Source organism: Saccostrea cucullata, unplaced genomic scaffold, assembly GCF_032062105.1.
Source record: "Saccostrea cucullata isolate Sc308-1 unplaced genomic scaffold, CSIRO_AGI_Scuc_v1 ctg369, whole genome shotgun sequence".
In the NCBI taxonomy this organism is placed as follows: Eukaryota; Metazoa; Mollusca; class Bivalvia; order Ostreida; family Ostreidae; genus Saccostrea; species Saccostrea cuccullata.
The window spans coordinates 155839-181735 of NW_026922785.1; the positions used below are offsets into that span (position 1 = coordinate 155839).

The window sequence follows — 25897 nt, forward strand, 5'->3', positions numbered from 1 at the left end:
TACGAAATGTCAGGATTAAGAGAAAGTTATAAAGTGCGTATTTTAAAAAAAGTGTGTTCAGTAAATTTTTGACACCTAATCCTCGCGCCGATTTTCGTAACAAATTACCGTGATTTTCATAGTTCAGAACATCGCTTGGTAAATTTTTCTGTTGCGTATAATACATCCGAACTGCGTTTTTTTCCCCAGTTTCAGGCTCAAAAAGGGGGGTGCGTATTTTACATCAATGCGTATTATACTCGGCCAAATACGGTAATAGAAAAGATTTAATTTTGTTTTTTTGTTTTTTTACAGTTTTTTAAGTTGACAAGAATTCCTGGACTCCAGAATATTTTAAAATTAATTGGGGGGGGGGGACTCCTTAGTTTTAAAAGTTAGCAACCCTGTTATGTTTGTAGAAGGATAACTAAATTGAGTTCTTATTATGTAATAAAAGTTCTGTGTTATAGTGTTGCAGTAATTTTAGCAACAAATTATTTCCGATACCTTGGTAAATTGGTAGGAATAGCTTTAGTGCTGATGATACCATGATAGTTTTAAGTTAATTAATACCACTTTCCATTTTTCTTTGCATTTATTTTGCATTGGAATCTTTTGAATATCTGGGATTGTAAATCATCAAAGAGGCTATTATTTTCTGTTGAACTGAAAATTCTATTTGCTGGAGTCATTAAAACCCTGAAGCATTGTGGCATTGTCTCCCAAAAGGAGTAAATTTTGATTGTAGGGAGGAAAGAAAGTTTGTACAGAGACTATCAATTGTTCCTGACACAACTCATTACTAAGATGGTATTGAAAGAAACAAAGCAATCTTGAAAATGTGTCCTTGCACTGATGACTAAACCCAAAAAATGTCAAGGAATTTATTAGTTCTGCTTAGTTTGGTCCTTTATCTAAACCCATGAAGTCTGGCATTCTAAGCTTATATTTTTAGAAAGAGTTTGAAAAAAAACTACAAATACCTGTATTTTTCTGTTTTAAGGGGGGACCTATGTCGTTCTACGTCAAAGCAGCGTTATGTGACGTCACAATAGCGACGTTTGTTTTTACCTGTTGACTTTTGCAACTGTGATATAGGCATAACATTGTTAACAATCAATAACGTACCCAATTTACAAAAAGAAAATTTATTTGTTAGTAATAACAGTTTTGATTTATGGAGTTTATTAATATTAGAATTTTCATTCTTTGGTTGATAATTAATCGCAATTTCAGTTGTGAATAAATACCTTGATGATATGCTGATATATAAGTGCAAAAAGATAAGATGAAATTCCGCAAAAAAAGCGGCTTAAATCAGGAAAATATGTTTAATTTTATGTTTATCATTAATTGTATTTTCTGGATCAAACTAAAAAAAAAAATAAGAATGTACATGTACCTATATTTGCTTAATAATTCATTTATAGTACATGTAGATTTTATTGCGATAAAGTCATTCCTAGGTTCTAAAAGGTGTTGGTTGTTGACGGGGAAATGGGGGGGGGGGGGGAGAGAAAAAGAATGATTGGAATGAAGAAGAAAAGAATTAATCTGGTTAAATTGTTTCTAATGAAAACAAAATACTCGTTTTTCGCAAAATAGTTTTATTTTCGGATGTTTGTCAGTGTTTACGTACCTTTTTTGTAGTGCAGAAAGGTCAATATTTATGACACAAGCGTAGGAAAATCAAAGAAAACGTCATATTTCTCGTTTATTTTATCATAAAGGTATAGTTTTTTCTTTGTTAAAAGAAAGAGATGAATCATTTCTTTCAAATAATATGAATTACAACATTTTCACACAAAGACTTTTTAAGATATTACCTGTTATGCATGTCGGAATTGTAAAAAATACGACAAGAAAAACGGGGTGACACTTACATTGTGCTCCATTATAATTTTTCATGCGAGATTAATTACAATAAATTTGCTTTAATTTTAAAGAAACAAGTCATATAAATGAAATACCTGTTGATTTTGAATGTGATTTGACATTTTTGGTTCATTTTCGAGCATATTTGGGGTAAAACAATAATGCCTCAAAATAATCTATTTTTAGCATTTTACGCTGTTTTTGCACGTGCTCCTGTGTAAAAATAAGCATATAAAGGTATTAGTTTTAATACCTAAAAATTAAAAGCAAGCGGTCAGGAAAGAAATGTCAAAGTTTTGAAAATTTCACACAAAGACTTTTCGGACATAGGTCCCCCCTTAATCGCTGGATAGAATAACTAAATAACCCACTGAAAAATTCTTTATTCAAACATTGTAACATTAAAAATACTGGATTAATCTCCAAATATTTCAGGTGCACCTTGGTAATTATGATACGAGTGATATATTTTTGTTGCCTTTGAGGGGAATGTGAACTGATTGTAACAAGAGTCACATTATCAAGTAATGGTGGGTTTGGTTGTGATCAGTATAGAGCTGGCAGATTAGACATGACAACTTTCTTAAACCTGCTGTCCATATCAAATGTTATGCAATACACCAGGTCATTGTGGGGCATGTCTGATTCAGAAGACATTCTAACTTTCTCTGAATTTATTTTAGGTCAGGGAAAATAAACAAGCATTAATGTGTACTTTTGTGAACCAATACCAATCATTACTCTTAAAGCCAATAATTTGGGTATTAAATAACTCTTTACATTGCATTCTTTATATCATTATACCATAATCTTTTTCTCTATAGTGTTGTAAAATTTCTCGATAATGAATGGTTAATTTGTCTGGGTAGTTGGAAATATATTGATTAATATCAATATAGTTTTGTGTGATTTGCGTTATCAACAGGTGCTGCTCAGGAAATTACAATTTAAATCCATAATTAGTTGACAATATAGATTAAATAAAAAGAGAGTTGCCAGACATCAATTCAATATATTAGACCTTTGGATGAGAAATCAATATTTTTTAAAGAATTGGTAAGAAAAGGGGCATGTACTGATCTTAATATACTACTGGTTAACAACCAGTGTCTCTTGTTTAAAATCCTAGCCATGCAGGCTCAAATTCTAGAGTTAAGACCTGATTTCTGTGGTACAAAGCAGATGAGAGTTTCTGCCCCTGGATGCAGGTACTGGTCCATTACAGGTGGTTTAGCATAATTTAGTCAGTACCCAATTCAGCCTGGTGCACTAAAACAATGCAAATAAAGTGTCCTGTCTAATTATACTGCCAAGTGTTCATACCAGGATTTGAACCAGCATCTGAGCAACCTTTGACTTACTGGTCAAACCACTAGGACAACTAAGTTACTCTGAAAAGTTAACATGGATATTTAGGATAGTTAGCATAAATTACCACAAAATTCTTGGCTTGTTAAGAAGTGTGCTTGATATAACAGCTTCTGAAGCCTCGAATTCAATGCAAGATTTTGCAACTTACTCATGTAAATATTTCTTTTCTTAAAGATGAGAAGAGATTATATTTTTAAAAATAAATGATACATTTTGTCCAGCTAGGAATCCTAGGAGACATCTCTATATTATTAGCTCACCTCAACGAAGTTAGGGGAGCTTATGTAATACCCTCGGCGTCGGCATTCGGGGTTAAGATTAAGTTTTTTGGAGCAGTTTTCTTTTTAAGTACTTCTATGTCTTATATTGATTAGACATGCATGGAAGATGTTTCTAATGTGTTTCATTGTACCAGTCAAAGTTTCAGATGCTGCAATTTTAGCAAGGGAATGACCAGGTTAATGTTTTTGGAGCAAGTTAACATTTTTGGTGTAGGTCTCATTTCTGAGTAACTATAAGCCCTATGTTGACCAAACTTGCACTAATGGTACATCTTAGGATTCACACTACCAGGCTTGCTTTGGATGCTGAATCTGACCAACATTTTCCGCATGAATGAACAGGTTAATGTTTTTGGTGCTGGTCTCATTTCCAAGTAACTATAAGTATGGCACGCCAAATCCACAAAAATGAGCAAAACATAGTTTCACAGTCGATAAACTAGATTTATCGGTTGTAAACTATAGTTTACGGACTGTAAACTATAGTTAACAACGTTAATCTATATTTTATATCTGTAAATCATAGTTAACGCGAAAATCTATGTTTCACAACCGTAAACTATACTTAACATCGAAAACAATCATTTGCGATTGCAAAACATAGATTATCTGATAAATACAGTTTCACGATTTGTAAACTATAGTTTACAAACCGTTAACTATAGTTATTAATCTGATAAATATAGTTTCACGATTTGTGAAACTATGATTAACAACTCTTAACTATAGTTTATGATTGTAAACTATAGTTTACAAACATGAATCTATGTTTATCAACAAAATCTATTGTTAACGCTTTATTCAGACAGATAAACTTAGATTAGCGTTCGTAAACTATAGTTAACGACCATTAAATATAGTTTTACAGATGAAAACTATACTTAACGAATCGTTAACTATAGTTTACGGTTTGTAAACTATAGTTTACAGTCGATAAACCTAGTTTATCAATTGTGAAACTAGGTTTATCTCATTTTTGTGAATTTGGTGTGCCATATATAAGCCCTATAGTGACCAAACTTGCATGGATGATACATCTAAGGATGCCTACTACCAGACTTGCTTTTGATGCTGAATCTGACCTACATTTTCCGCATGAGTGAACAGGTTTATGTTTTTGGTGCAGGTCTCATTTCCAAGTAACTATAAGCCCTATAGTGACCAAACTTGCATGGATGATACATCTAAGGATGCATACTACCACACTTGCTTCGGATGCTGAATCTGTCCTACATTTTCTGGTTGAGTGAACAGGTTAAAGTTTTTGGAGCAGGTTTCATTTCCAAGATACTATGAGCCCTATAATGACCAAAGTTGCATGGATGGTACATCTTAGGATGCATACTACCAAACTTGCTCGGGATGCTGAATCTGACCTACATTTTCCGCATGAGTGAACATGCTTAAAGTTTTTGGTGCAGGTTTCATTTCCAAGTTACAATGAGCCTAATAATGACTAAACTTGCATGGATGATATATCTTCGGATGCATACTACCAGACTTGCTTTGGATGCTGTATCTGACCTACATTTTTCTTTTGATGAGTGAGAGGTTAAATTTTTATGCAGGTTTCATTTCTAAGTAACTAGCAGACCTGTGTTGTGCAAACTCGCATGGATGATACATCTTAGGATGCACACTTATGCACTTGCTCCGGATGCTGAATTTGACATACATTTTCCAGATAATGGACCAGGTAACATTTATGGGTGCAGGTCTATTACCAAGAAACTATAAGGCTCATATAAATCAAACTTGCCCAAATGATGCATCAAGGGATGAGAACTCTCAAACTTGCTTCAGATGCTGGATTTTAATCACATTTTCGTGATGAAGAACAGTGTAGTTTGAAGTTTTTATATAGGTCTTTTCCAAAGTATCAGATCAAAATTGGATAAATTTTGCATTTTTGGATGTACACTTGTTGTTGGGTAATTACTTAAAGACAACATTCGTTGAGGTGAGCTCCGTAATCTCTGATTACCTATGTTTTATATATTTAGTAATAAGGTTTATTATTTTGCCAGGTGATGTAGAGTGTCCAGATGATGCTGGTTACTGGACCTGTCATGACGGGATAGAGGAAATCCACAGCTGCTGGAAATGTGATGGAGCACAGGACTGTGATGACGGATCAGATGAATCCGACTCGGAATGTGAGTATAAAACAGGCTTATAACAAAGGGTCATCACTCTGACACAGGCTGTGATTACTTGTAGATGACATGGATAATGAGTAGTAATTTATGATAACTCTGACAGGGAATTTGAGTATGGTGGTAACTCATTTTAGATAGTGAGTTTGATGGTAACTCTGAAAAAGTAAGTATTTGGGAGATTAGTCATTTAGCAATGTAAATCTGACATATAAGTTGTAAGTATAGTGGTAATCCAAACTGTGTTTGTGAAACACTATGCGCCTGGCGGCAACAAAGTTCCAAAAAACTATTTTTAGCATATACGTCACAATCAAGGTCACAATGTCATTGACGTTGGTGTCATTTGAAAGAAATTACATGTAAATAGTGGAGAATGCATACCAAATATGAGGTCTCTATCTCCTATGGTTCAAAATGTATGTGAAAGTTCCAAAAATCTTTTTTTAGCATATAGGTCACAGTCAAGGTCACAAGGTCATTGACCTTGACGTCATTTGAAAGAGCTTAATTAGTGGAGTGTACATACCAAATATGAAGTCTCTATCTCTCGTGGTTCAAAAGATATGGCAAAGGTTAAAGTTGACAACAGACAGACAAACAGATAAACAGACAGGACAAAAACAATATATGCCTCAGATATATCGATCCGGATGCATAAAAAAAAAATATGTTCTTAGAATTCTTAGAACTCTGTACAATGCAGTGTAAAACTACTTAAAATTGGTTGGAAGCAATCTGTGAGCATGGATAGAAAAAAGGCAACAATTTCTAGGTCAACAGACTAGACATTTATTTTTTGCCTAAAAGTTCTTATTGTTTTGACACTTGGAGGGCTCTAAGTATTTCCTATCAGTTTTGTGTTTTCACTTAAGGATCCAATAACATGCTTGTAAACAATACAGCCTGAATCATGATGACAATTTAAATTTAAATGACACATATATTTTGTCTATTTCAGGTGTCACTACTTCAAGGAGGAGGAGATCCACAGACAATAGTATGTACAGTATTATATCTACCTCACCGGGTGTAATTATAGCACCTCCATTGTTAGAGACATTCAGTACAACAGACAAAGATCAAGTAGTAATCTGTAGCATTTAGCTCCTCAAGTAACATCACAAAAGGAACATGTAAGAGGGTTAAGTTTCAGGCCCAGGCTAGAATTCAAACCATCTTTTGCATTCTTTAATTGTCCCATGCATTCTATTTTTTTTTTTCAATTTCAAAGGCAATAAGAGAAATTACAGTGAACTTATGTGTACATTTATTTTGAAAATGTTTTATATGAATGAGAATGTCATAAGAATTTGATTATAATGTTAAATATAACTAGGGCTTGAGTTGGATAATCGTATAGCAGGCTCAGTATCAGGGAGTAAGTAAATCTGTTCTGGTGAAGGGTCAAAACAGGCATCCCACAAAAGCTAACCAAAAGTACATTTTGTTTCAGTACTGTTTTCATCACAGTTTTTAAAATTTTGATTCATTGATCACTACTGCATGAATTATTTTCATTAATTGTTCACCTAGATCTTGCATTAAATCGCAAAAGAAATCAAAACATACTGGACTAAAAGTATGTACAATTCAGGATTAAAAATTTTTATTTATATCCTCTGAGTTGCCTTTGGATAAATTTACTATAAACCAACTTTAATTTGCAAGTTAAAAATATTTGTGATTTTCAAAACTTACTATCATTATTTGAAACCAATTTACCTCAGTCAAGGACATTGGTAGTTGCAGATTGATTCTAAACTGAAGTATGGTGAATGAAAGATCATTAGATGTCACAAATAATTGTTGGTTTACAGTATCTAATGAGTTGCATTGGCTAAAAATTATATCCATCTACAACTTATGGGAAATTCTGTTCACCACATGTTTTACACTGTTTTAAAATATGATTTTTACTTCATCACACTATCATTGTGATGTCACAACTGTGGTAAATTAATAATAATATGTAATGAGTATCAGCAGGATAAAGGGGTAAATATGTGATAAAAAGAAAAAGTGCAAAGGTGCAAAACTTCATTCAAGCTTTTGTATTAATGTTTCAGCCCCCTTCAAACCTCTATCACCGTTCCTCAGGTGTAATCCAAACTACGAGAGGTGTCCAGGGGAGGAACTGTGCATTCCACTATCCAAATTCTGTGATAAACATAAAGACTGTGAGCTCGGAGGGGACGAGACCAGTTGTAATGGTGGGTATAGAGAAAGGAAAATTAATTTTGCAGAATTATAAATGCAGTTTGTCAACAGTTGAGAAATATGCTCATTTAATTTTTTTTTTCAGTGACATTTTCAACAAGCTGTGATAAATTGAATTGTACATATAGGTGCACACAGACCAAAGATGGGCCCAAGTGTTACTGCGATTCTAGTTCATTTATGATGTCAAAACAAAATGAATGTGTCAGTAAGTGACAGTTTTACATTATAGTTATACAATTTGGAAGTTGTTTGATAAGAAAATTTTCTAAGCATGTCTCAAGTTTTACTTGGCAATGCTCTGGTGTCCAAAGTAAAGTACAACAATTTGGTACACAAACCCTGGTTGGACCAAACTTGCATGGATGTGCATAAAATGGTGCATAGTATCAGTCATGCTGTGGAAAAGTGGCCAGTTTGAAGCAGGTCTATTTACCAAGAAACTAATGACCTTACCTAACCCAAACTTGCATGGATGATTTATTGAAAGATACAAAATATTTTCAAGTAATAGTGTATGATACAAGAAGAGATTCCCTTCCAAAATCATGCCTCTTTTGCTACATCATAAATCGGGTCTCAAATGCTTCATCACAAATCATGCATTGGATGGTGCATCATAAATCATGCTTTCGATGCTGCATCTTAGATCATACCTCGGATGCTTCATCACAAATCATGTCTCAGATGCTGAATCACAAAAAATGCCTTAGACTCTGTGTCACAAATCATGCCTTTAGATCTGAATTTAACAATGTCATTATTTGCTGTATCTGACAACTGAATGGACATTCGGAATTATTGCTTCAAGGTTATATGTCAACTATTGCCTCTTCAACAATAAGCAGTCAGTCAAAGCCAAAGTGATGAGCATGAAAAATATTTTATATTTGAATAAATCATGTCAAACTAAAAATTGTTTTTTGTTTATCACAGTAGGTTGACTTGTAGGCACATTTGATTATTTGATTTATGACACAGTGTCTTGTATTTGAGTTTTTTGTGTGTGTTTTAGACTATAATCCATGTGAATACCATGAAGGCATCTGTGACCAAAAATGTTCCTTCAACAGTTCCTTGCGGAAGTTCTCATGTTCCTGTACAAATGGTTATAAGGGGGATGGAACTCATTGTATTCCATTTAATGGTTGGTTTTGAATTAAGAATTCAAAAAAAATTTAATTACATGTATTCAAAAAATTGTCCTTTTAAAGCATTAAATAAAATTTATTGATTTTCAGAGGATCGTACTAATATTTTTCCTAATTTTCAGAACCTTCGTCTGAGAAGAAATCCCTGTTGGTAGCTGCTTCAGAGGTTTTATTACAATTACAATTTAAATCCGATACACCAAAGCTAAGCCACAGCAGCACTGAGGCCCATTATATCAGGACGGTCGACTTTGATCACAGAAATAAAGTTGTATGTTGGGTAAGTATCAAATATTAACTGTTTCATGAGCCAACACTGATTTTAAAAAATATCAAATAATGAAAAAAAATGAATATGTGAATACATGTATTTGAATATGTGTATTTCATTGAGTTTTTTTCTCTTTGAAGATAATGTATGAACCATCACCTAAAGATAAATCAACCATGCAGTGTATGAACCAATCCACTTTCAGTATCACAGAAGCTTTTACACAAGTCACATTAGAAAGTAAGCTTAGTACAGCAATATAACTTTACTATTCCTTTTTTGTAAAAATTGTGTCTTTTGTATAGATATCTTTTATTTACTAGATAATACATAAAATTTCTTTTCATTTTACCATTTGAACATTTTCACCTAATACTTTCAAACTGATTTGTCAAAAGGGGAGGGAAAACTTACCTTTAAAGGATTTAATTGTGTTTATCTTCCTTGTTAGTAATAAGAGAAGTGCATTATTTTTTAGACATAACTTTGAAACCAATTACAACCTTTACAATTTAACATAATTTTACAAAGAAATAAGTAAACCAAAAATCATACTTTAATTATGCCCTTAATGTTGCTTATATGAGAATGAATCCAGACAAGGGTCATTAAAAGTTTTGACTAGATTCTGAAAGACATAATATGTATTCAAGGACACCCATATACAGTGGAGCCTCATTTATCTGTACGCTTTGGTTCCTAGTCAATTTGTCTGGATATGTTAAGCGTTCGGATATCTGAATTACCAGTAAAACAAGACAAAATAACATTAAAAAAATTTGTTCCGATGAAAATTCGTCCAGATACTGAAGCATCTGGGTATCTGAAGGTCCACTGTATTGCATTTGTGATGTGTGACTTTATTTTCTATAGCAATCGAAAACTTTGCCCATGACTGGATTACTGGAAATTGGTATTTTGTTGATGTTGTCAATAATAGGATCATCTTATGCACCTCAGAAGGGACATATTGCGCAACCATTATGAAATTTGGGGCAAAAACTCCACGAACACTTGTGCTGGAACCAAATTTAGGGTAATGTAGATTTACTGTGAAATCATTTATTTTCATGGAAGTTTAATTTTCATGGTTTTCAAGGTATGAAGAGATCCATGAATTCTTGTCCACTGTGAAATGCAATTTTTCACAGAAATTACTCCTCATGAATTCTTCATACATGAAATTAAATCCCCACAAACCCATTTTTTTTCACAAATTATGAAAATTTGACCACATACAATGTAATAATATGTGATTTTGTGGTATTATATTTTTTCGCTTAGTCCAAATAACTTATTCTGTTGGTGGAAATCAGATTTTGGCCCAATTCTTTGTATGCTAATTTTTCTATACTGACAATATTATTTTATATGATGGAATTCTCCAAAAACTACCAACACCAAGAGAAAAGAAAACTCTTTTTCATGGACAACAAAACAAATGTGTTCAGATTAGAATTTTTTTCCCTGGTTGATGTTCCAATTGGATAAAAATTTCCAGGTGATATTCAGATTTAATTTTTTTCTCCAGTTTGATGTTCTATACATTGAGATCTAAGACTAGTGGCTGGAGCATACACCAGGCCTACCTTGATGGTTCTAACAGCAGTGCTCTAGTGGAGGGCATCGATGAACTGATCAGTCCATACGGAATGACCATTGACTTCCCAAACCAACAACTGTACTGGGTGGATTCAGCTAAAGGCACTGTGGAGAGAATAGACATCAACCGAGAGACAGTCAACAGATACACAGTTACAAGGGTGGGAGACTCTCTTTGCTAAGATATACAGACAAACCCCTTTAATTTGTACATTTTCTTTCCCAAGCCATTCATCTAGGTTATTGGAGTGTTTAGATTACTAAAACCTGTCTGTTACAATTCATGGATTTCAATGAAAATTCTGCTCCCTCGAAATTTTATAAAGAAGGTGAAACATTCAGACTATTGGTATCTGGATAACTGAGTCTCAACTGTAGCAAGTGGAAGTCTTTAAAATTAATTTCATGTGTCTAAGAACTTTCTACAGTAAAAGAATTTTTATATTTCTAGATTTTTAATTCCTTTGGTTTTACAGCACATTGTAAACTTAACAGAATGATATAACTAATTACATGTTTTACTGTATTGTATTAGAATGTAAACGAAGAAAAATATTTAAAAATGCTGCAGTAAATAAAGTGGTTATCATAAACAGAGACAAATTTTGGCATAAGAATTTAAGTTGTATACAGTCAAACCTCATTAATCCATTCCCAAGTGAAGTGACTGAATCACTGAAATGGGCCTTCTGTAATTTGTAGATATTTATGTAAATTCTGTTTCTAAAGTCCAGAAGGTGACGTTTACAGATTATTGGCATCCTCATCAACGAGTCTTCATTTTACTATGAAGAAATGATTATTGTAGACAAGATTTGATTCTGTTAATTAGATTGATGATTGTTTAATTTTTAGTTAGAGGCTAGGAAATCGAGAGGCATTTCCATCCTTGGGGAGTTTATTTATGTGACTGGTGATGACGTGAAGTTAACTCGCATTCATCGCTGGGATCGGTCGGTCAATGCCACCAAGTACACCAACATCAGGATGCATGATCCCTACCAGTTACAGATTTACCATCAGCTCAGACAGCCCAGTAAGGCTTTAATTCTAACAAGGCTTCACAGTCATTAGAACCGAAACAAAATTATGTACAGAAAAATCAGTTTATGTAAACAGGAATCATTACATTAGATGTTCTATTATAAATCTTGCCAAGTCCTAATATTTTGGAAAATTGAATCAGAATTCTTTTATGAGGGCCTTAAAACAAGTCGTTAAGCTTATGGATTTTGGATTATTTTAGGTCTGGCAGTTTCAAATATGACAGTTTTTTTTTTTACGTACATATATTATATTCTACAAAGAATGAATTTCATTTCAGTGGAAATTGAATTCAATAATTATTGATACCAATGAAATCAATGAAGATATATTGCAAATTTAAAATGTGATTGGGCTCGTCCGGGATTTGAACCCGGGACCTCTCGCACCCGAAGCGAGAATCATACCCCTAGACCAACGAGCCATATGCCTTGTGAGTTTGTAAACATTGAATTAGTCAATGACAGCTGCCAGACAGATTAATAGGCCAATAAGTCACAATCCATAGGGATTGTGTCAAAAGCATTTAAAACAAGAATTTAAAAATAATGTGGATTGTCTTATATGTAATCAGTGAAGGGTTTGTCAATGTTTCGACTTAATTTATACTGAAGTACAACAGCATTTAATGTAAATATTGTACTTTTCTTTTGGTTGGCTGACTGCCAGAGCATGTATTTGTTAAGGTTTTGAAATAAGCCCTACAGGTAAAGCGGTGAACAGTGGCCAGGTATATTTACTTACCTGTGTATGTAGGATCAGCTGATCAAGCAGTTCTTGTTTATGGCTCATTTTTCATAAATAAAACTTGTTACTCAAAGCATTATTTGTGAGATCTAAGAGATAAAAGTGTGTTTCATCGTTTTCCCTAATTAACATTTTCACAGAGTCCTGTTTTTTCTCTTAACTATCAAGTGTAGAAATGTATGTATCAATCACCTCCAGTGCTCTTCAAAAAATTTCTATATTGAAACATTATTTTGAATTTGTTACCACCTTTTCAGTCATGAATGTCTTCAAGCCTTTTGACAATTTAAGGGAAGGTTATAACTGTGACAGAAGCCACTAACTGGACTTGAACTGATCATGCGACATTTAATGGAAATCAAGTGTCGTCTAATGTTAACATGTAGAAGTCAATAAATTCAACAGCATGCCTGTTTCTTGTAAGGAAAAAGGAAATGTCACTGGGACCTCTTATAGAGAACATTTAAGAGGACATGTCATTCACTGCTTGCTGTATCTAACATGTTTTAAGGGCAATTAACCTTTTGGATCAGTTCCAGCAACTTTATATGCCTGAAGTGTGTAAAACATGTACATCTATTGAAATATAAAAAAAAATATTAGTCATGCTTAGGGCAGAATATTTACATATCTCAGTAAAAAAAATTTAGTAAACTTTTAACAAATCACAAATTCCTAAGTAAACTGTATCGACATGTACATTTGTACATTTACACTTTCTGAATAAAACTATAAGCATTGGAGAATCATTAACTGATACACAAATTAGGCTTATAAGGTGTAATTGACAGATATTTTAGATTACTACTATATTGTTCTGAAGTGGTCTATTTAAAGTACTGCTTTATTTTGGTAAAATACCCATCAGGTTATCCATTTCACTGGAAATTTTACTGATGATTTCCCACTATCACACAATATTGTGATCCAGCTTTCCCCAACACCAAATGTTTTCAAATGAATTGTCATAAAACCCTATATCCTTAAGACTCTGTTGATTATGACATTAAAAAGGTTAGAGGTCCAATGTCTCAAGTTCCTTTATAGCAATGAAATAGAATTCCAGATGTCAGATAGCATTTAAAATGAAACTTAAGGTGCAATTTATGATAATTTTTTATAACTTCAGAATACGCCTATTGATTTTGAAATAATAAAACACAAAGTCTTATATTGCATAAAATTTTCTCAAGATGATGAGTTAGTTCTCTTAGAGTTTTTAAAAAACAAAAAACTTAAGATAATGATTCTTTCTAATGTAAAAAAGAAATGTATCCCTATTCATTTTGAGCTTGCAAGGTCAAAGGTCAGGGTCACAAACTCATCTTTGGTATAAAAATGGTTGACCTATTCACCCCAATACTGTCTCATATTATAAGCATGACCTCAACTGATTCTGATATTTTTGGTAAATTTTATTTCTGACTGAAACATCATACCTCTACCCTTAAGCAAAGGACATTAAAATTCCTTGAATTAACTTTTATTTTAATTTGGAAAACTACTGAGGATACATTTAATATGTTATAATGTTTTTTAATTATGTTGAATTTTTTAGTCAATCCGGATGTCAACACTACCCAGTGTGCCAGTCTTGGATGTAAACATCTGTGTGTGAATGTACCTTCTGAAGAGGGACTGGTTGCCAAGTGTCTGTGTGAAGCTGGGTATCAACTGGCCAATGATTCAAAGCAATGTACAAGTAAGATTTGTATTGCTGTATACATAAACAATTCATTCAATTAGTCACCTTTGCCGACCATGTCAGTCTAGAGCTTCAATGTAATACTGTAAATGTATGACATTTGGCTGTTTTCTTTTTAGCGCTTTTGGCGGAAAGAAACTTCTGCTAATTCATTTACACTGCCAAATGTCGTGGATACATAAATAAGAATATAAATTAATACGCTGAATAAAATCTTTGCTATAAACTTATTTTAAAAACAATTTCCGCCAGATATTGTACATGCTAAATATAATACATTTACGAGGGTTGTCCTAAAAAGTCATAGAGAATATTTATAACTTTGTAAACATACAACCAATACTAACCAAATTTTGCATAGGCATAATGTATTCAATGTTTTTTAAAATTGTGAATTGTATATATATCTTTTATATTAATAATATTGGGACAATTTATATGAAGGCTGATATGGTCTGTCGGTTCACGAACAAAATTCGGAATAATTTAGGAATATAACTACTACACTTGCTATTATTTCTTTGGTACTGTGTAAAATGTTGAACTGAAACCAGGATTAAAATCTTAATAACACATCAATTTTTCATATATTTAGCATTAAAAACAGACGATTGGTGTCAGGATTTTCAAATTGTTGAAGGAATTGAATTTGATTTATTAAACTTGATATCTAAGATAGTTTAAAGTCTTAATGACTAAGATATGGACTATTGTAAGCCTGAACTAAGAATATAACCATACTCTTGAATTTTTCTTAATTTTTTTGGTACAGTAATTCCAGAATGCAGTCGGTGTACAAATGGTGAATGTCTGAGTATTGCTAAGGAAGAATGTCAGATAAGTAAGTGTATATGTAAACTTTGGTAACCAAAATGTCAAATGAATGAAAAGAACTCAAAGTGAGAAATATGTAGGTGTTGAAATGAGCAATACAATTGTGGATAAACAAGAATGTCAGTATAGGAATGGATGATAAAGTAAAAAAAAAACCTTTTCTTAGTAAGGCTACATAAGTTTAATTCTCTGGTTCTCATGCCAATTTTCTCCAAAACAGATGAGGGAGGGAGACTGTTTATTATCATTTTAATGGCAATAAAGTAGATGAAGGAGGTATTTTTGATACCTGAATTTTCTGTAAAATAATGATAAAAATTCTTTGTTAATAGATTTACTTTTCATACTTTTTATGTCTTACAAAAAGTTTGCATTATCCATTGCTTATCAATATGCAAGCACCATAGGCATTATCTTTGAATGTATTTTTAACAAGGTAGCCAAGTCTCTTTGAAAATGGCTACCAGAAGCCATATACAAGTACTAAAGTTAGAGAAAAATGTGGGTGGAACTTTTTTTCTGGATTGGTCTCCACATTACCAACTTTTAATTTTATAAAAAATAACGATAAAATTTGAAATGCATCAAACGGATGCTCATTGGCCGGAGTGTCATATGCTGTTAAGAGATTTGGCTTCTTTATACAGGCTCCAGCTGTCCTGAGGGATACAGAAGATGTCCATTAAATGAATGTTTGATGGCAAACTGGTGGTGTGATAGAGAGCCTGACTGTAAGGATGGGGCAGATGAACTGTTCTGTCATCTAGGTAAGGATGGGGCTGGGGTAGACTGAGAGCAACCATTTCTATCTTCACTGTATTTGAACACTCTTTTTGCTCATTGAAAAAGTAAGACTTAACAGGGTTCTGCATAAGGAGTTTACCATGGTGGCCCGCCTTGGTTAAATTTATGTGCACCATGGTTTAACGGGCTGAATCCATGGTCATTGTATCCATTTGCATTTATATTATTATACCTTATATATCTGTTGTGAATCTTTTCAGGGGAGAGAACTTGTGAAGAGATGACAGAGTTTACTTGTGTTAGTAGTGGGGAATGTATTGAAAGGGAGTTCCAGTGTAATGCTGTAGAGGATTGTGAAGATGGCTCAGACGAGGTGAGAAACTCAGGAACTCTTCTGAATTTAGAGATAAAAATAGTAACATTGTGATTACTTATGTCATAAATATTATATGTTATAGCTTGGCTGCGACGTGTTGTGTGGTGAGGATAAAAATAACCACTTCCAGTGTGATAACCAGACTAAATGCCTGTTCAACTCCAGTATTTGTGATGGCAAACCAGACTGCCTGGATGGCAGTGATGAAAAAAACTGTGGTAATTATCTTTATTTCTTTAAATGATTACAAATATATATGTATTTACATTGATATACATTGAATCTGTGTATTTTTTGTTTGTTGTTAGCACTAGCCTGGATAGGTTTTCAATTTCCACCACAAATATTTGTAAATATCATAACAGTTTTTACAAACATCTTTAAAACATAATTTAATTTTTTTCTAATAACATTAAATAGTACTAACTAATTAGTTGAACATGCAGAAAACATGCTACAAGAAAATAAGATATTTTTCATAAATGTATTATTTTTGAAAGGAAATTCAATTGTTTATTAAAAATCTTGATAATTTGGAGGCTCCTGTTTAGAAAAAAAAAAACTTGTCACAACAATATACAGTCCACATCTTTTGTCCTTTATACCAAAGGTACAGGGAAAACTTGTTCACCCAGTGAGTTTAAGTGTGACAGTGGAGAGTGTATCAACAAGAGGTGGAAATGTGACCAGGAAAGTGATTGTTTGGACGGATCCGATGAATTGGTTTGTTGTAAGTATAGCAAGCTCTGCCTTGTTGAGTAGATGCTTACCTAAGATTTTTACAGGAATGAAGAGTTGTAGATGTTTTATGAAAACTTTCAAACTTGATCAGTATTTTGTTCAAACCTTCTTTATCAAGTTTTTTAATACAATTTTATTTGCAGAGTAAAATGTTGATTTATAACATGTTGAATGATTTTGAATTATGTCTTTTGCATTCATTTTATTATAAAAATTACATTTTTTCATTATTTGAGAAAAATGACAGTAAAAAAATTGATTTTTTTAAAGCCAGGCCCTTCATTAATATAAATAATACCATTTGTATTATAGGGCATCAGAAGAATTGTTCTGAGCATGAATTTAAGTGTGAGACAGATGGGATCTGTATACTAAAGAGCTGGCAGTGTGACAAGGAATATGACTGCAAGGATCGGTCTGATGAAGCCAACTGTAGTACGTCTCAGTATATTTCTGATGTTGTTCTTAGCATTTCCATTTTTGACTGTGTGTCATTAACAATGATTGAATTTGTGTATTTTCAGCCTATCACACCTGTAATTATCCCAATGTGACTTGTGGTAGCCATGGAAACACCAAGTGTATCACCCCAAACCAGATGTGTGATAACAAAACAGACTGCCCAGATAGCCGTGATGAGCAGGGGTGTAAACCAGGTACACTAGGGCTGAAGTCTCTATATAATGCTGTTCACATATTCAAGTGTCACTTGGATAAAACAGTTTTTTGTTGTACCGTTATTGACTGCATGATGTTGTTTACCTCAGATATCGTTTTTTCAATTCTGAAAGAAAGAAACTAGAAGGCATAGCTGTACAATGAAAAAATTAAACTTTTACCGCAAACACATAATAAATTGAAGCTTACAAAGTAATATTCATTACCCTTGACTTTAAAATATATTTCGAACCCAACAGATACGATAAATTATTTTTATAATAAGGCAATATAATCCATCCCAGGCACATTATTATAAGTGTATTTTTCTGTTTATTGTATGAATAATTATGTACTTTCTAAATAAAGTTTTATATGATGTACTACAATTGAACTTGGGTATCTTGAACATTGATATCTTAAATACCATGGATGTGAATTCTAAGTTCAAACTACTTGTTTTTGAAGTGTCTTCTCCTCAGTCTCTTGAATTATTGGATATCTAAATCATTTTCTTGGTCCTAAAGCTGTATATATATTTTTTTATGCAATATGTTGTTACCTGGATGAAGCTGTATAATACTTGAGTTCATTATTATTTGGATGAATCTGTATATTTTATTTTATTATTTGATGTTGTAATGGCAGAGAGCTGTAAGAACCACAGTTGTTCCGATGTGTGCCGGCCAGCACCACCTAACCTTGTGACCCATCCCTATATCTGTTTGTGTAAAGAGGGCCGTGAACTGGGCTCAGACAACAGGACCTGTAATCGTATGTAAAACTCTTGTACTTATATGTAGACTGTAATATTTATACGTAAAAGTGTGGTAATTATATATAAAGACTATGATATTTATATATTTTAATATATATTTGACTTTTTGCGAAAACAATATTATTTTCTATTTTCAGCATCCAACATTTGTCAAACATGGGGGATATGTGGACAGAAGTGTGAGAAGTTACAGCGAGGGCATGTGTGTTCTTGTAATGAGGGCTACCACATGGAAGCTGATGGCTTCACATGCAGACCCCTTGGTAAATGAACATTCAGGTGTAAAGATGAAACCTAATCTTGTCAGTGTATTATTGATGAAAATAAAATTGTATAAATTAATTTTGAAATTCTTTAATAAAATCATGTTCTCTTTTAACTCAAATTTTTCTTTTGTGAGAGGAAAGTAATTATTTTGTAGTTTCTGAAACAAGTATAATGTTCTCTGTACTAATGAGAGAGCAGCCATTCTTTTTAATCATGACATCTGTGTTGAATTTCAGATAATGTGCCAGTATACATAATATTTTCTAACCGCCATGAGATGCGGAGTGTGGACCTGACAAATCACAATTACGCTGCCCTCGTATCAGGCCTACACAATACAGTGGCATTAGATTTCTATTATGCCCAGCAATATATTTTCTGGACTGATGTGGCAGATGACAAAATCTTCAGAGGCAAACTACAGGGAAATGGTAAATATTTGATACTGTAAATAAATTATTTGTGTAAGGTTTGCAAGAGCATGCAAGAAGCTTTTTACCTAGTTTGGTGAAGTTTAGATAATTGAAATGAAATATGGAATAAATTGGCACTTTTAAAGACTTTTTGCGAAATTTATCAATAAACTTCAACAAATTTTATTTGTTATTATACAGTACATGGTCCACAGAAGCTACACTGTGATCCCATTGTATCAATAGCTCTGTCAATACCCTGATTTTGTTTTTTCCTTGACAGCCCTGACTGACATCACCCCCATCGTAGACATTGGGCTGGCCACCACCGAGGGTCTGGCTATAGACTGGATTGGGGAGAAAATTTACTGGGTAGAGAGCAAGCTTTACCAGATAGAAGTGGCGGGCATTAATGGAGAGAACCGCACCACGCTCATTGCTGGTAACATGGTCAGTCCTAGAGCCATTGTGCTAGACCCCAGGGTCGGGTAAGATTTTTGGTATTCCTGGATTCATTTTCTGATTTAAAAACAAATTCGTATCATTTTAGGACTCAATTGTACTGAGAATTCTATCATCATATTTTTTTTCAGAACACTGTTTTGGACAGACTGGGATACAAACAACCCTAGGATTGAGACATGCTCTATGGCCGGAGAGAACCGACATATCATATTTCACATTAGACGGATTGTAGAAGGAGGTTGGCCCAATGGATTAACCATAGATTATGACTTTAGAAGACTCTACTGGATTGACGCAAGGTATAATTCTTATTGGTTCCTTCATATATCTTCTTAACTTTTTATGAATGAGGACTTGCAGTTTTTTATTTAGTAATACATTTTCTACTAAAAAAGTTAAGATTTATGTAAAAAATGTCCTTTAATGAAGGATATTATCTTTGCTTGTTAATTGTAGATCAGACTCAATTCACACTGTGACCTACGAGGGACAAGATCATCGTCAGATTCTCCAGGACAGGGACAATATCAGACATCCATTCGCTCTCTCTCTGTTTGGTAACCATGTCTACTGGACAGATTGGGGCATCAATGCACTCGTCTCCGTAAGATTTACAGTATTTACAAATAGTAAATGAAGCGTACTATAGATAACTTAATTTAAGACAATGTATTGTAGTCATGTATTGTAAAATATTTTCATTTCTGTATGATTATACTTATGGAATTGTTTTATGTTTTGTAAAAAAAATCAAATGAAATCATATATTTATTTTACATTTAAAATCAATTCTTTTATTAAGGCAAACAAGTTTGATGGCTCTAATGTGACCATTGTTAAACGAACCAATACCCAGCCTTTTGATATCCAAGTCTACCATCCCAAACGTCAGCTGTCATCGCCCAATCCCTGCGCAGTTAACAATGGAAACTGTTCCCATCTGTGTCTAATCAGTTACAACAACACTGTGGGCTGTGTCTGTCCTCATCTCATGGAGCTGGCAGCCGACAAAAAAACATGCAAACGTAGGCATTTCTCAGTGTCTTTAATTTTGTTTGGCAAATTGTTCATTACATTTTGTGGAAAAATTAATTGTAACATACAATTTTTATAAAACTTAAAAATAATTCTTAAGCAAATGCATGCAGATGTAGTAAAACACCATGAAGTACCAAGAATGCTTGATTTTGCTTTGTTAGAAGCATAATTTGTTATATCAAATAAGTTTACAATATATATTTCTGAGACATGGAAATGAAAATCACTTTACTATAAATGTCATTTTTTTTCTGTACATGTTCATGGTACATGCATTTGGTGTAGAATTCTTAACTTTATCAAGAAATATTTTGATTTCAAAATTTTGACTCCGCAGATTTATGATTTTGTCTTTCTTTCTCTCAGCTGATCAGAGTTTCCTGGTGTTCGTACGGAGAAATGAGATCCGCGGTGTTGACCTGGAAAATGCCAATTACAGCGTCATTCCCACCTTAACCACTCCATATGTTAACAGACCTATTGCAGTGGATTATGATGTAAGTGACGAAAAGGAAGGACATTTGTACTGGGCCGACCAAGAACTAAAGGTCATCAATAAGTCACCACTGTCAGGGTCAGAGGTCAAAACCATCATTGACTCAGGTATGATGAAATGCATTTTCAGCTTATTACCGGTAAATAAAAAAAGTAAGAAATGAAACAAGAAATGCAGTGTTATCCTTATGCATGGTCATCCTGGACTTTTTTTTCTTAGGAAGAGCATTGAGTTTAGAGGGATTTGTAGTGGATTGGATTTCCAGAAATATGTACTTTTCGACGTATAATGACAAAAACAAGAGGGGGGCCATTACAGTGGCCAATCTGGACGGGGCCTACAGAAAGGAGATCTTTGTGAAGAATAACACCAAAGTCAGCTCTATCACAGTCAGCCCCATGTCAGGGTATGTATGACATCACGTACAAGAACTCGTCCAGTAAAGCATTAAATCCAGTTCAATTACTGCTTTCTTCTGTGCTGGTAGAATTTAATCTTGATTTAAATAGAGAGCAGTTAATGAAAAAGTTTTACTTTATTATGTCTACTGTATTGCATTTGAACACAAAGATTTGTTCTGAAAGACTTTTAAATTTATTTTTTATGCCAGAAAGCTCTATTTCTCTGTCGATAAGGAGGATAACATTTATGGTGCTAAAATGGATGGGAGTGATGTAAAGGCAGAGATTACAAATGCCAATGGACCTTCAAGTAATGCTTTCACTTCTGACATATTCATTCAGGTCTTATTTGTTCTAATAGAGTATGGCTTTATGTGAATTCATAGTTATTCATAATGTTGGATTTATGTGCATTGCTTAATGCACTGAGAATGTGCATGGCCACTTTATGATAGAATATACAGGTAAACTTCGTTATCTCGACATCGACGGGACAGTCGGAAAATGTCGAGATATCCGAGGTGTCGAGATATCAGAGTTGAGACTCGATGTCCTTAATTTTACTGCATAGCAAAACTGAACAGACGTATAACTACAGGTACCTACATGTCTTCAATTAGACTGTAGCTTATTTGTTTCAGCTATTCCTCTATATTTATTAGAAAATTTGAGAAGTTTTTCACAAATGTTATTTATGAAATGCTTTCTTTTTTTTTTATCTCATTTTACTAAAAACCGTTTTCCATCCAGCATTCGATCCGCGTGCCACTAGCTCTGTCAGAACAGGAAACGAAATGCGCTCTATAAACTCCAAACCGGAACGGTACAAAGTCGACTTCCGACATACGGAAAAAAATTAATGCGTATATTTTTTTTACACTTCACTTCTTTTTTATTTCATAATCATTCATAATTAATATTCATTTCATTTTCAAACCAAAATTAAATTGGAATTGCGCATTTAACAAACTTCATGATGTTACATATGCATCCATATTACGACTGATGCAATAGTCGTGCGTGTCGTAGATTTGATTCCTGTTAAATTCATTTTTACCCCAATTTATAAGTTAAATTGAATTCATTGTGTATATTGTTCCTTGTTATTTAGTTCCTGTTTTTTATAAAATGTTTAATTCGATATAAATAACGGCTCTATATTTACGCAGAATCGAAGATTTATCAATGATATTACCCAAGCTATACATTAAACAATTAACGTATTAGAGACGGGGGCTTGGGTTTCCTCTACAAACGGGCAGTATGTAGTCAAAACATAGGTGTGAAAGGTGTGAATTTCTGACGATGTCGAGATACACGGAGTCGTCCGTGCGTGACGAGCGACCAGCTGACAAACAATTTGGTTAAGTAGAGTAGAAAATTGCCCCGATGTCGACATATACCAGGTAAATTTTGCTCTTGGGACTGTGAAATACGTCGAGATAAGCGGGGTAGTCGACATTACCGAGGTCGACATATCAGAGTTTTTGCAAATCATTTATATAGTAAATAATGCCGGGACCGCGGACGGACGTCGACATATCCCAGGTTGTCGACATATCCGATGTCGAGATACCGAAGTTTACCTGTATGTATCGACTATAAATCTGGTTTTCTTTTTCAGATTTGAAATATAGTGAAGCTGATGGCAGGATTTATTTCCTCAGTGAAGGGAACAATTCAATAATGGCCTGTGAAGTGTTAACTGTAAAATGTGAAAATATTAATAACTCAAGCAGTAACCAGTCAGATATTAAGTACATCAAGGCATTTGCAGTAAATGGTCAAAAAGGTATCTTTGTTGCACATGACCACAAGATTGCAAAGCTGACTAAGGGGGAGCAGGGTTACAGCTATTCTGTTTTACGGGATAAGACTGATGATGTCGTAGCAATGGCCGTGTACGACAAGTCACAAAGAGTCAACGGTAAGTTCTTCTTTATATAGATATATTAGACTCATTCCAAACGAGAACCAGGACTTATTTTTTGGTACCATTTTGTTTTTATTTTTCGTGAAATATATGCAGCTTGAAAATATGCATGAAATTTGATGACTTTAATTCAGAACCAACTATCTTATTCTTAATGCTATTAGCATTAAGAAGATCTAGGTTTTTTGACGCATGTTTGAGCCATCTTGGATTATATTCCTGTAATCTTTATTCTGACAGATACCAATGCCTGCAGGACTAACAATGGTGATTGCTCTCAGTTATGTCTGCCAGTAGGAAAAAACAAACGTGTCTGTGTGTGTACTGCTGGGTATCTACGCAAAAATGAAACTTACTGTGTCGGTAAGAAAGTCCTCACAAGTACATGTACATTCTGTTATTTGTCTGTGTTTTTTATGGAGATTTTCTTTACATTGAATTTTTAGATGTGTACTTTGATACTGGTATGCATCTTATTTATTTGTGATTGTTAATATTGTTTCTGTTTCCCAGAAAAAAAAAGAAATAGTTCCAATCTTTTTACACATGGATTGAATATCTTTTATGATTAATTGGTAAATGTGGATTATTTTATTTTAGTAACTGATAAACTTTATTTGGACTTTTCAGATTTACGACGTATGTAGTGTTTAAAGTTGTTGCTTTCTGTCATTTTACCTTATTTAATGGCATCTCAACTCTCCGTATAGATTTGAAGGTCCATGTCGGTTATTTATAGCATGTTCGTGGTCATTGGGCAATGCCCACACCTTATTCAAACCTGATTATAGCGTTTGCTCTTGAGTTAATTCATTGCAAGATTTCATTTTGATACCAATCAATCTGTGTCAGGATTTTATATGTTGAATGCTGTCTGGAATGTCTAAACAACATTTGTATGAGATCCTGGAAATGCCTTGTAATTAAGTCTTATGTTGAATTAGTTACTAATTCTTGCTTCTGAACTGTTGAAAGTATGGGAGAGACATTGCTGTGGTTTGTTTTTTGAATGTTCTACACTTAAATTTTTAAAAATTTTCCCTTTTGCCAAATTATTTTTAGTGTATGGTAATATTTTTTTGGGGAGATATTTTTTTTAACACTTGTCAAATACAAACTGAGCAATGCCTCTGATTGTGATATATGTTTCATGAGCAATGTGTAGATGCACTGTGAAGTAACAAGCATGATCTAAACAAAAATATCTTCAATATCTGTCTATACAAAAGGGACAACTCTACCTTAAGTTTTAATAGCAATATGAAATAACTCGGTACTATTCATTTTTTTAATATTGGATTTAGGTGGCGTGATTGACGCTGACATGTTTTAAATGTTTTGTAGGAATTGATTCTCTCATTATATACTCGGCTGTGTCTGAGATCAGGGGGATCACATATGACCCCCAGAACAGCACGGAGGCCCTGCCCTTTATCTCCCAGGTCCAGAAGGCCACCGCGATTGACTTCCATGCAGGTGAGAAGAGGAATTAAATAAAAAAACTGACTCTTTGTTATCAAGATTGTTGGTAAGATTTATCAAACATTACAATAATATGTTATGTATAATATATTTAATAGCACAAGACTATATATACTGGGTGGAGACGTCACCAAATTATCAGATTGCTCGTATAAAGCGTGACCTGACTGGATACGAGGTGATCATTTCGGATGAGATCGGTAGAATTACGGATATAGCTGTCGACTGGATTGCAGGTGAGGCAATGGATTGATCTAAACACATGAAAAGTTCATTATTTAATCATCTTTAAAATCTGAATCATTTATGTCTATCAGGTCTTGAACGTGATTAAGAGTATAGAATAAAGATAGAATTTTAAATAAGCTTTATAGACGGGAATTTTAATATTTATTCTGATGGTAACTTCATGTAAAAGAAAAGAATTGAGACTTGACAGATTATGTATAAATGAGAAACTTTAAAAAGTTTCATATTTTACAATTTTTTTTGGGCATAGGTCATTTGTACTGGACTGATTCTCAGAGGAAAGTGATAGAATTAGTACAGCTTCAGAAGGCCAGCTCTGATGATGAGTACAGGAGATACGTCGTCATTCATAACGACTTACAGAATCCTCAGAACATTGTATTAAATCCCAAAGAGGGGTAAGCAAAAGAATCTGTAGAAAATTGATTTTGCCAATTGGAACTCTTGTTCTTTTCTTATTTCATGAAAATTTAGTTGGTAATAATTTTTTTTTACAAGTCAATAAGGCAATAAGGGATATGTTGTAATTAAAGTGTGGGAAAGCTGGGACATAAATTAATTAATTTTTACTTCCCTGAAGAACCAGAAAATGATTCTTTGCAGTTTTCCAGAAACAAAATA

At 33.5% G+C, this 25897-nt stretch overlaps 1 protein-coding gene and 1 non-coding gene across 2 annotated transcripts in view; one reads left to right on the forward strand and one right to left on the reverse strand.

Annotated features, from left to right (window-relative positions):
• LOC134262464 (low-density lipoprotein receptor-related protein 1-like) overlaps window positions 1-25897 on the forward strand; it is a 70363-nt gene that overhangs the window by 16722 nt on the left and 27744 nt on the right. Inside the window, exons 2-34 of the mRNA XM_062744854.1 lie at window positions 5534-5662; window positions 6624-6662; window positions 7732-7875; window positions 7968-8090; window positions 8898-9029; window positions 9156-9313; window positions 9445-9544; window positions 10178-10340; window positions 10836-11067; window positions 11762-11942; window positions 14256-14399; window positions 15175-15243; window positions 15884-16003; window positions 16241-16353; window positions 16439-16574; window positions 16967-17086; window positions 17410-17532; window positions 17622-17753; window positions 18403-18528; window positions 18670-18795; window positions 19036-19230; window positions 19496-19700; window positions 19806-19976; window positions 20134-20281; window positions 20480-20702; window positions 21082-21318; window positions 21431-21617; window positions 21822-21922; window positions 23237-23539; window positions 23786-23908; window positions 24890-25021; window positions 25126-25263; window positions 25527-25674. Of these exons, the coding sequence (XP_062600838.1) occupies window positions 5534-5662; window positions 6624-6662; window positions 7732-7875; window positions 7968-8090; window positions 8898-9029; window positions 9156-9313; window positions 9445-9544; window positions 10178-10340; window positions 10836-11067; window positions 11762-11942; window positions 14256-14399; window positions 15175-15243; window positions 15884-16003; window positions 16241-16353; window positions 16439-16574; window positions 16967-17086; window positions 17410-17532; window positions 17622-17753; window positions 18403-18528; window positions 18670-18795; window positions 19036-19230; window positions 19496-19700; window positions 19806-19976; window positions 20134-20281; window positions 20480-20702; window positions 21082-21318; window positions 21431-21617; window positions 21822-21922; window positions 23237-23539; window positions 23786-23908; window positions 24890-25021; window positions 25126-25263; window positions 25527-25674 (4921 nt within the window). The remainder of the gene's footprint in view (window positions 1-5533; window positions 5663-6623; window positions 6663-7731; window positions 7876-7967; window positions 8091-8897; window positions 9030-9155; window positions 9314-9444; window positions 9545-10177; window positions 10341-10835; window positions 11068-11761; window positions 11943-14255; window positions 14400-15174; window positions 15244-15883; window positions 16004-16240; window positions 16354-16438; window positions 16575-16966; window positions 17087-17409; window positions 17533-17621; window positions 17754-18402; window positions 18529-18669; window positions 18796-19035; window positions 19231-19495; window positions 19701-19805; window positions 19977-20133; window positions 20282-20479; window positions 20703-21081; window positions 21319-21430; window positions 21618-21821; window positions 21923-23236; window positions 23540-23785; window positions 23909-24889; window positions 25022-25125; window positions 25264-25526; window positions 25675-25897) is intronic.
• Window positions 12303-12374, reverse strand: Trnap-cgg (transfer RNA proline (anticodon CGG)). Its single transcript has one exon. It is a non-coding gene; the product is annotated as a tRNA-Pro (tRNA).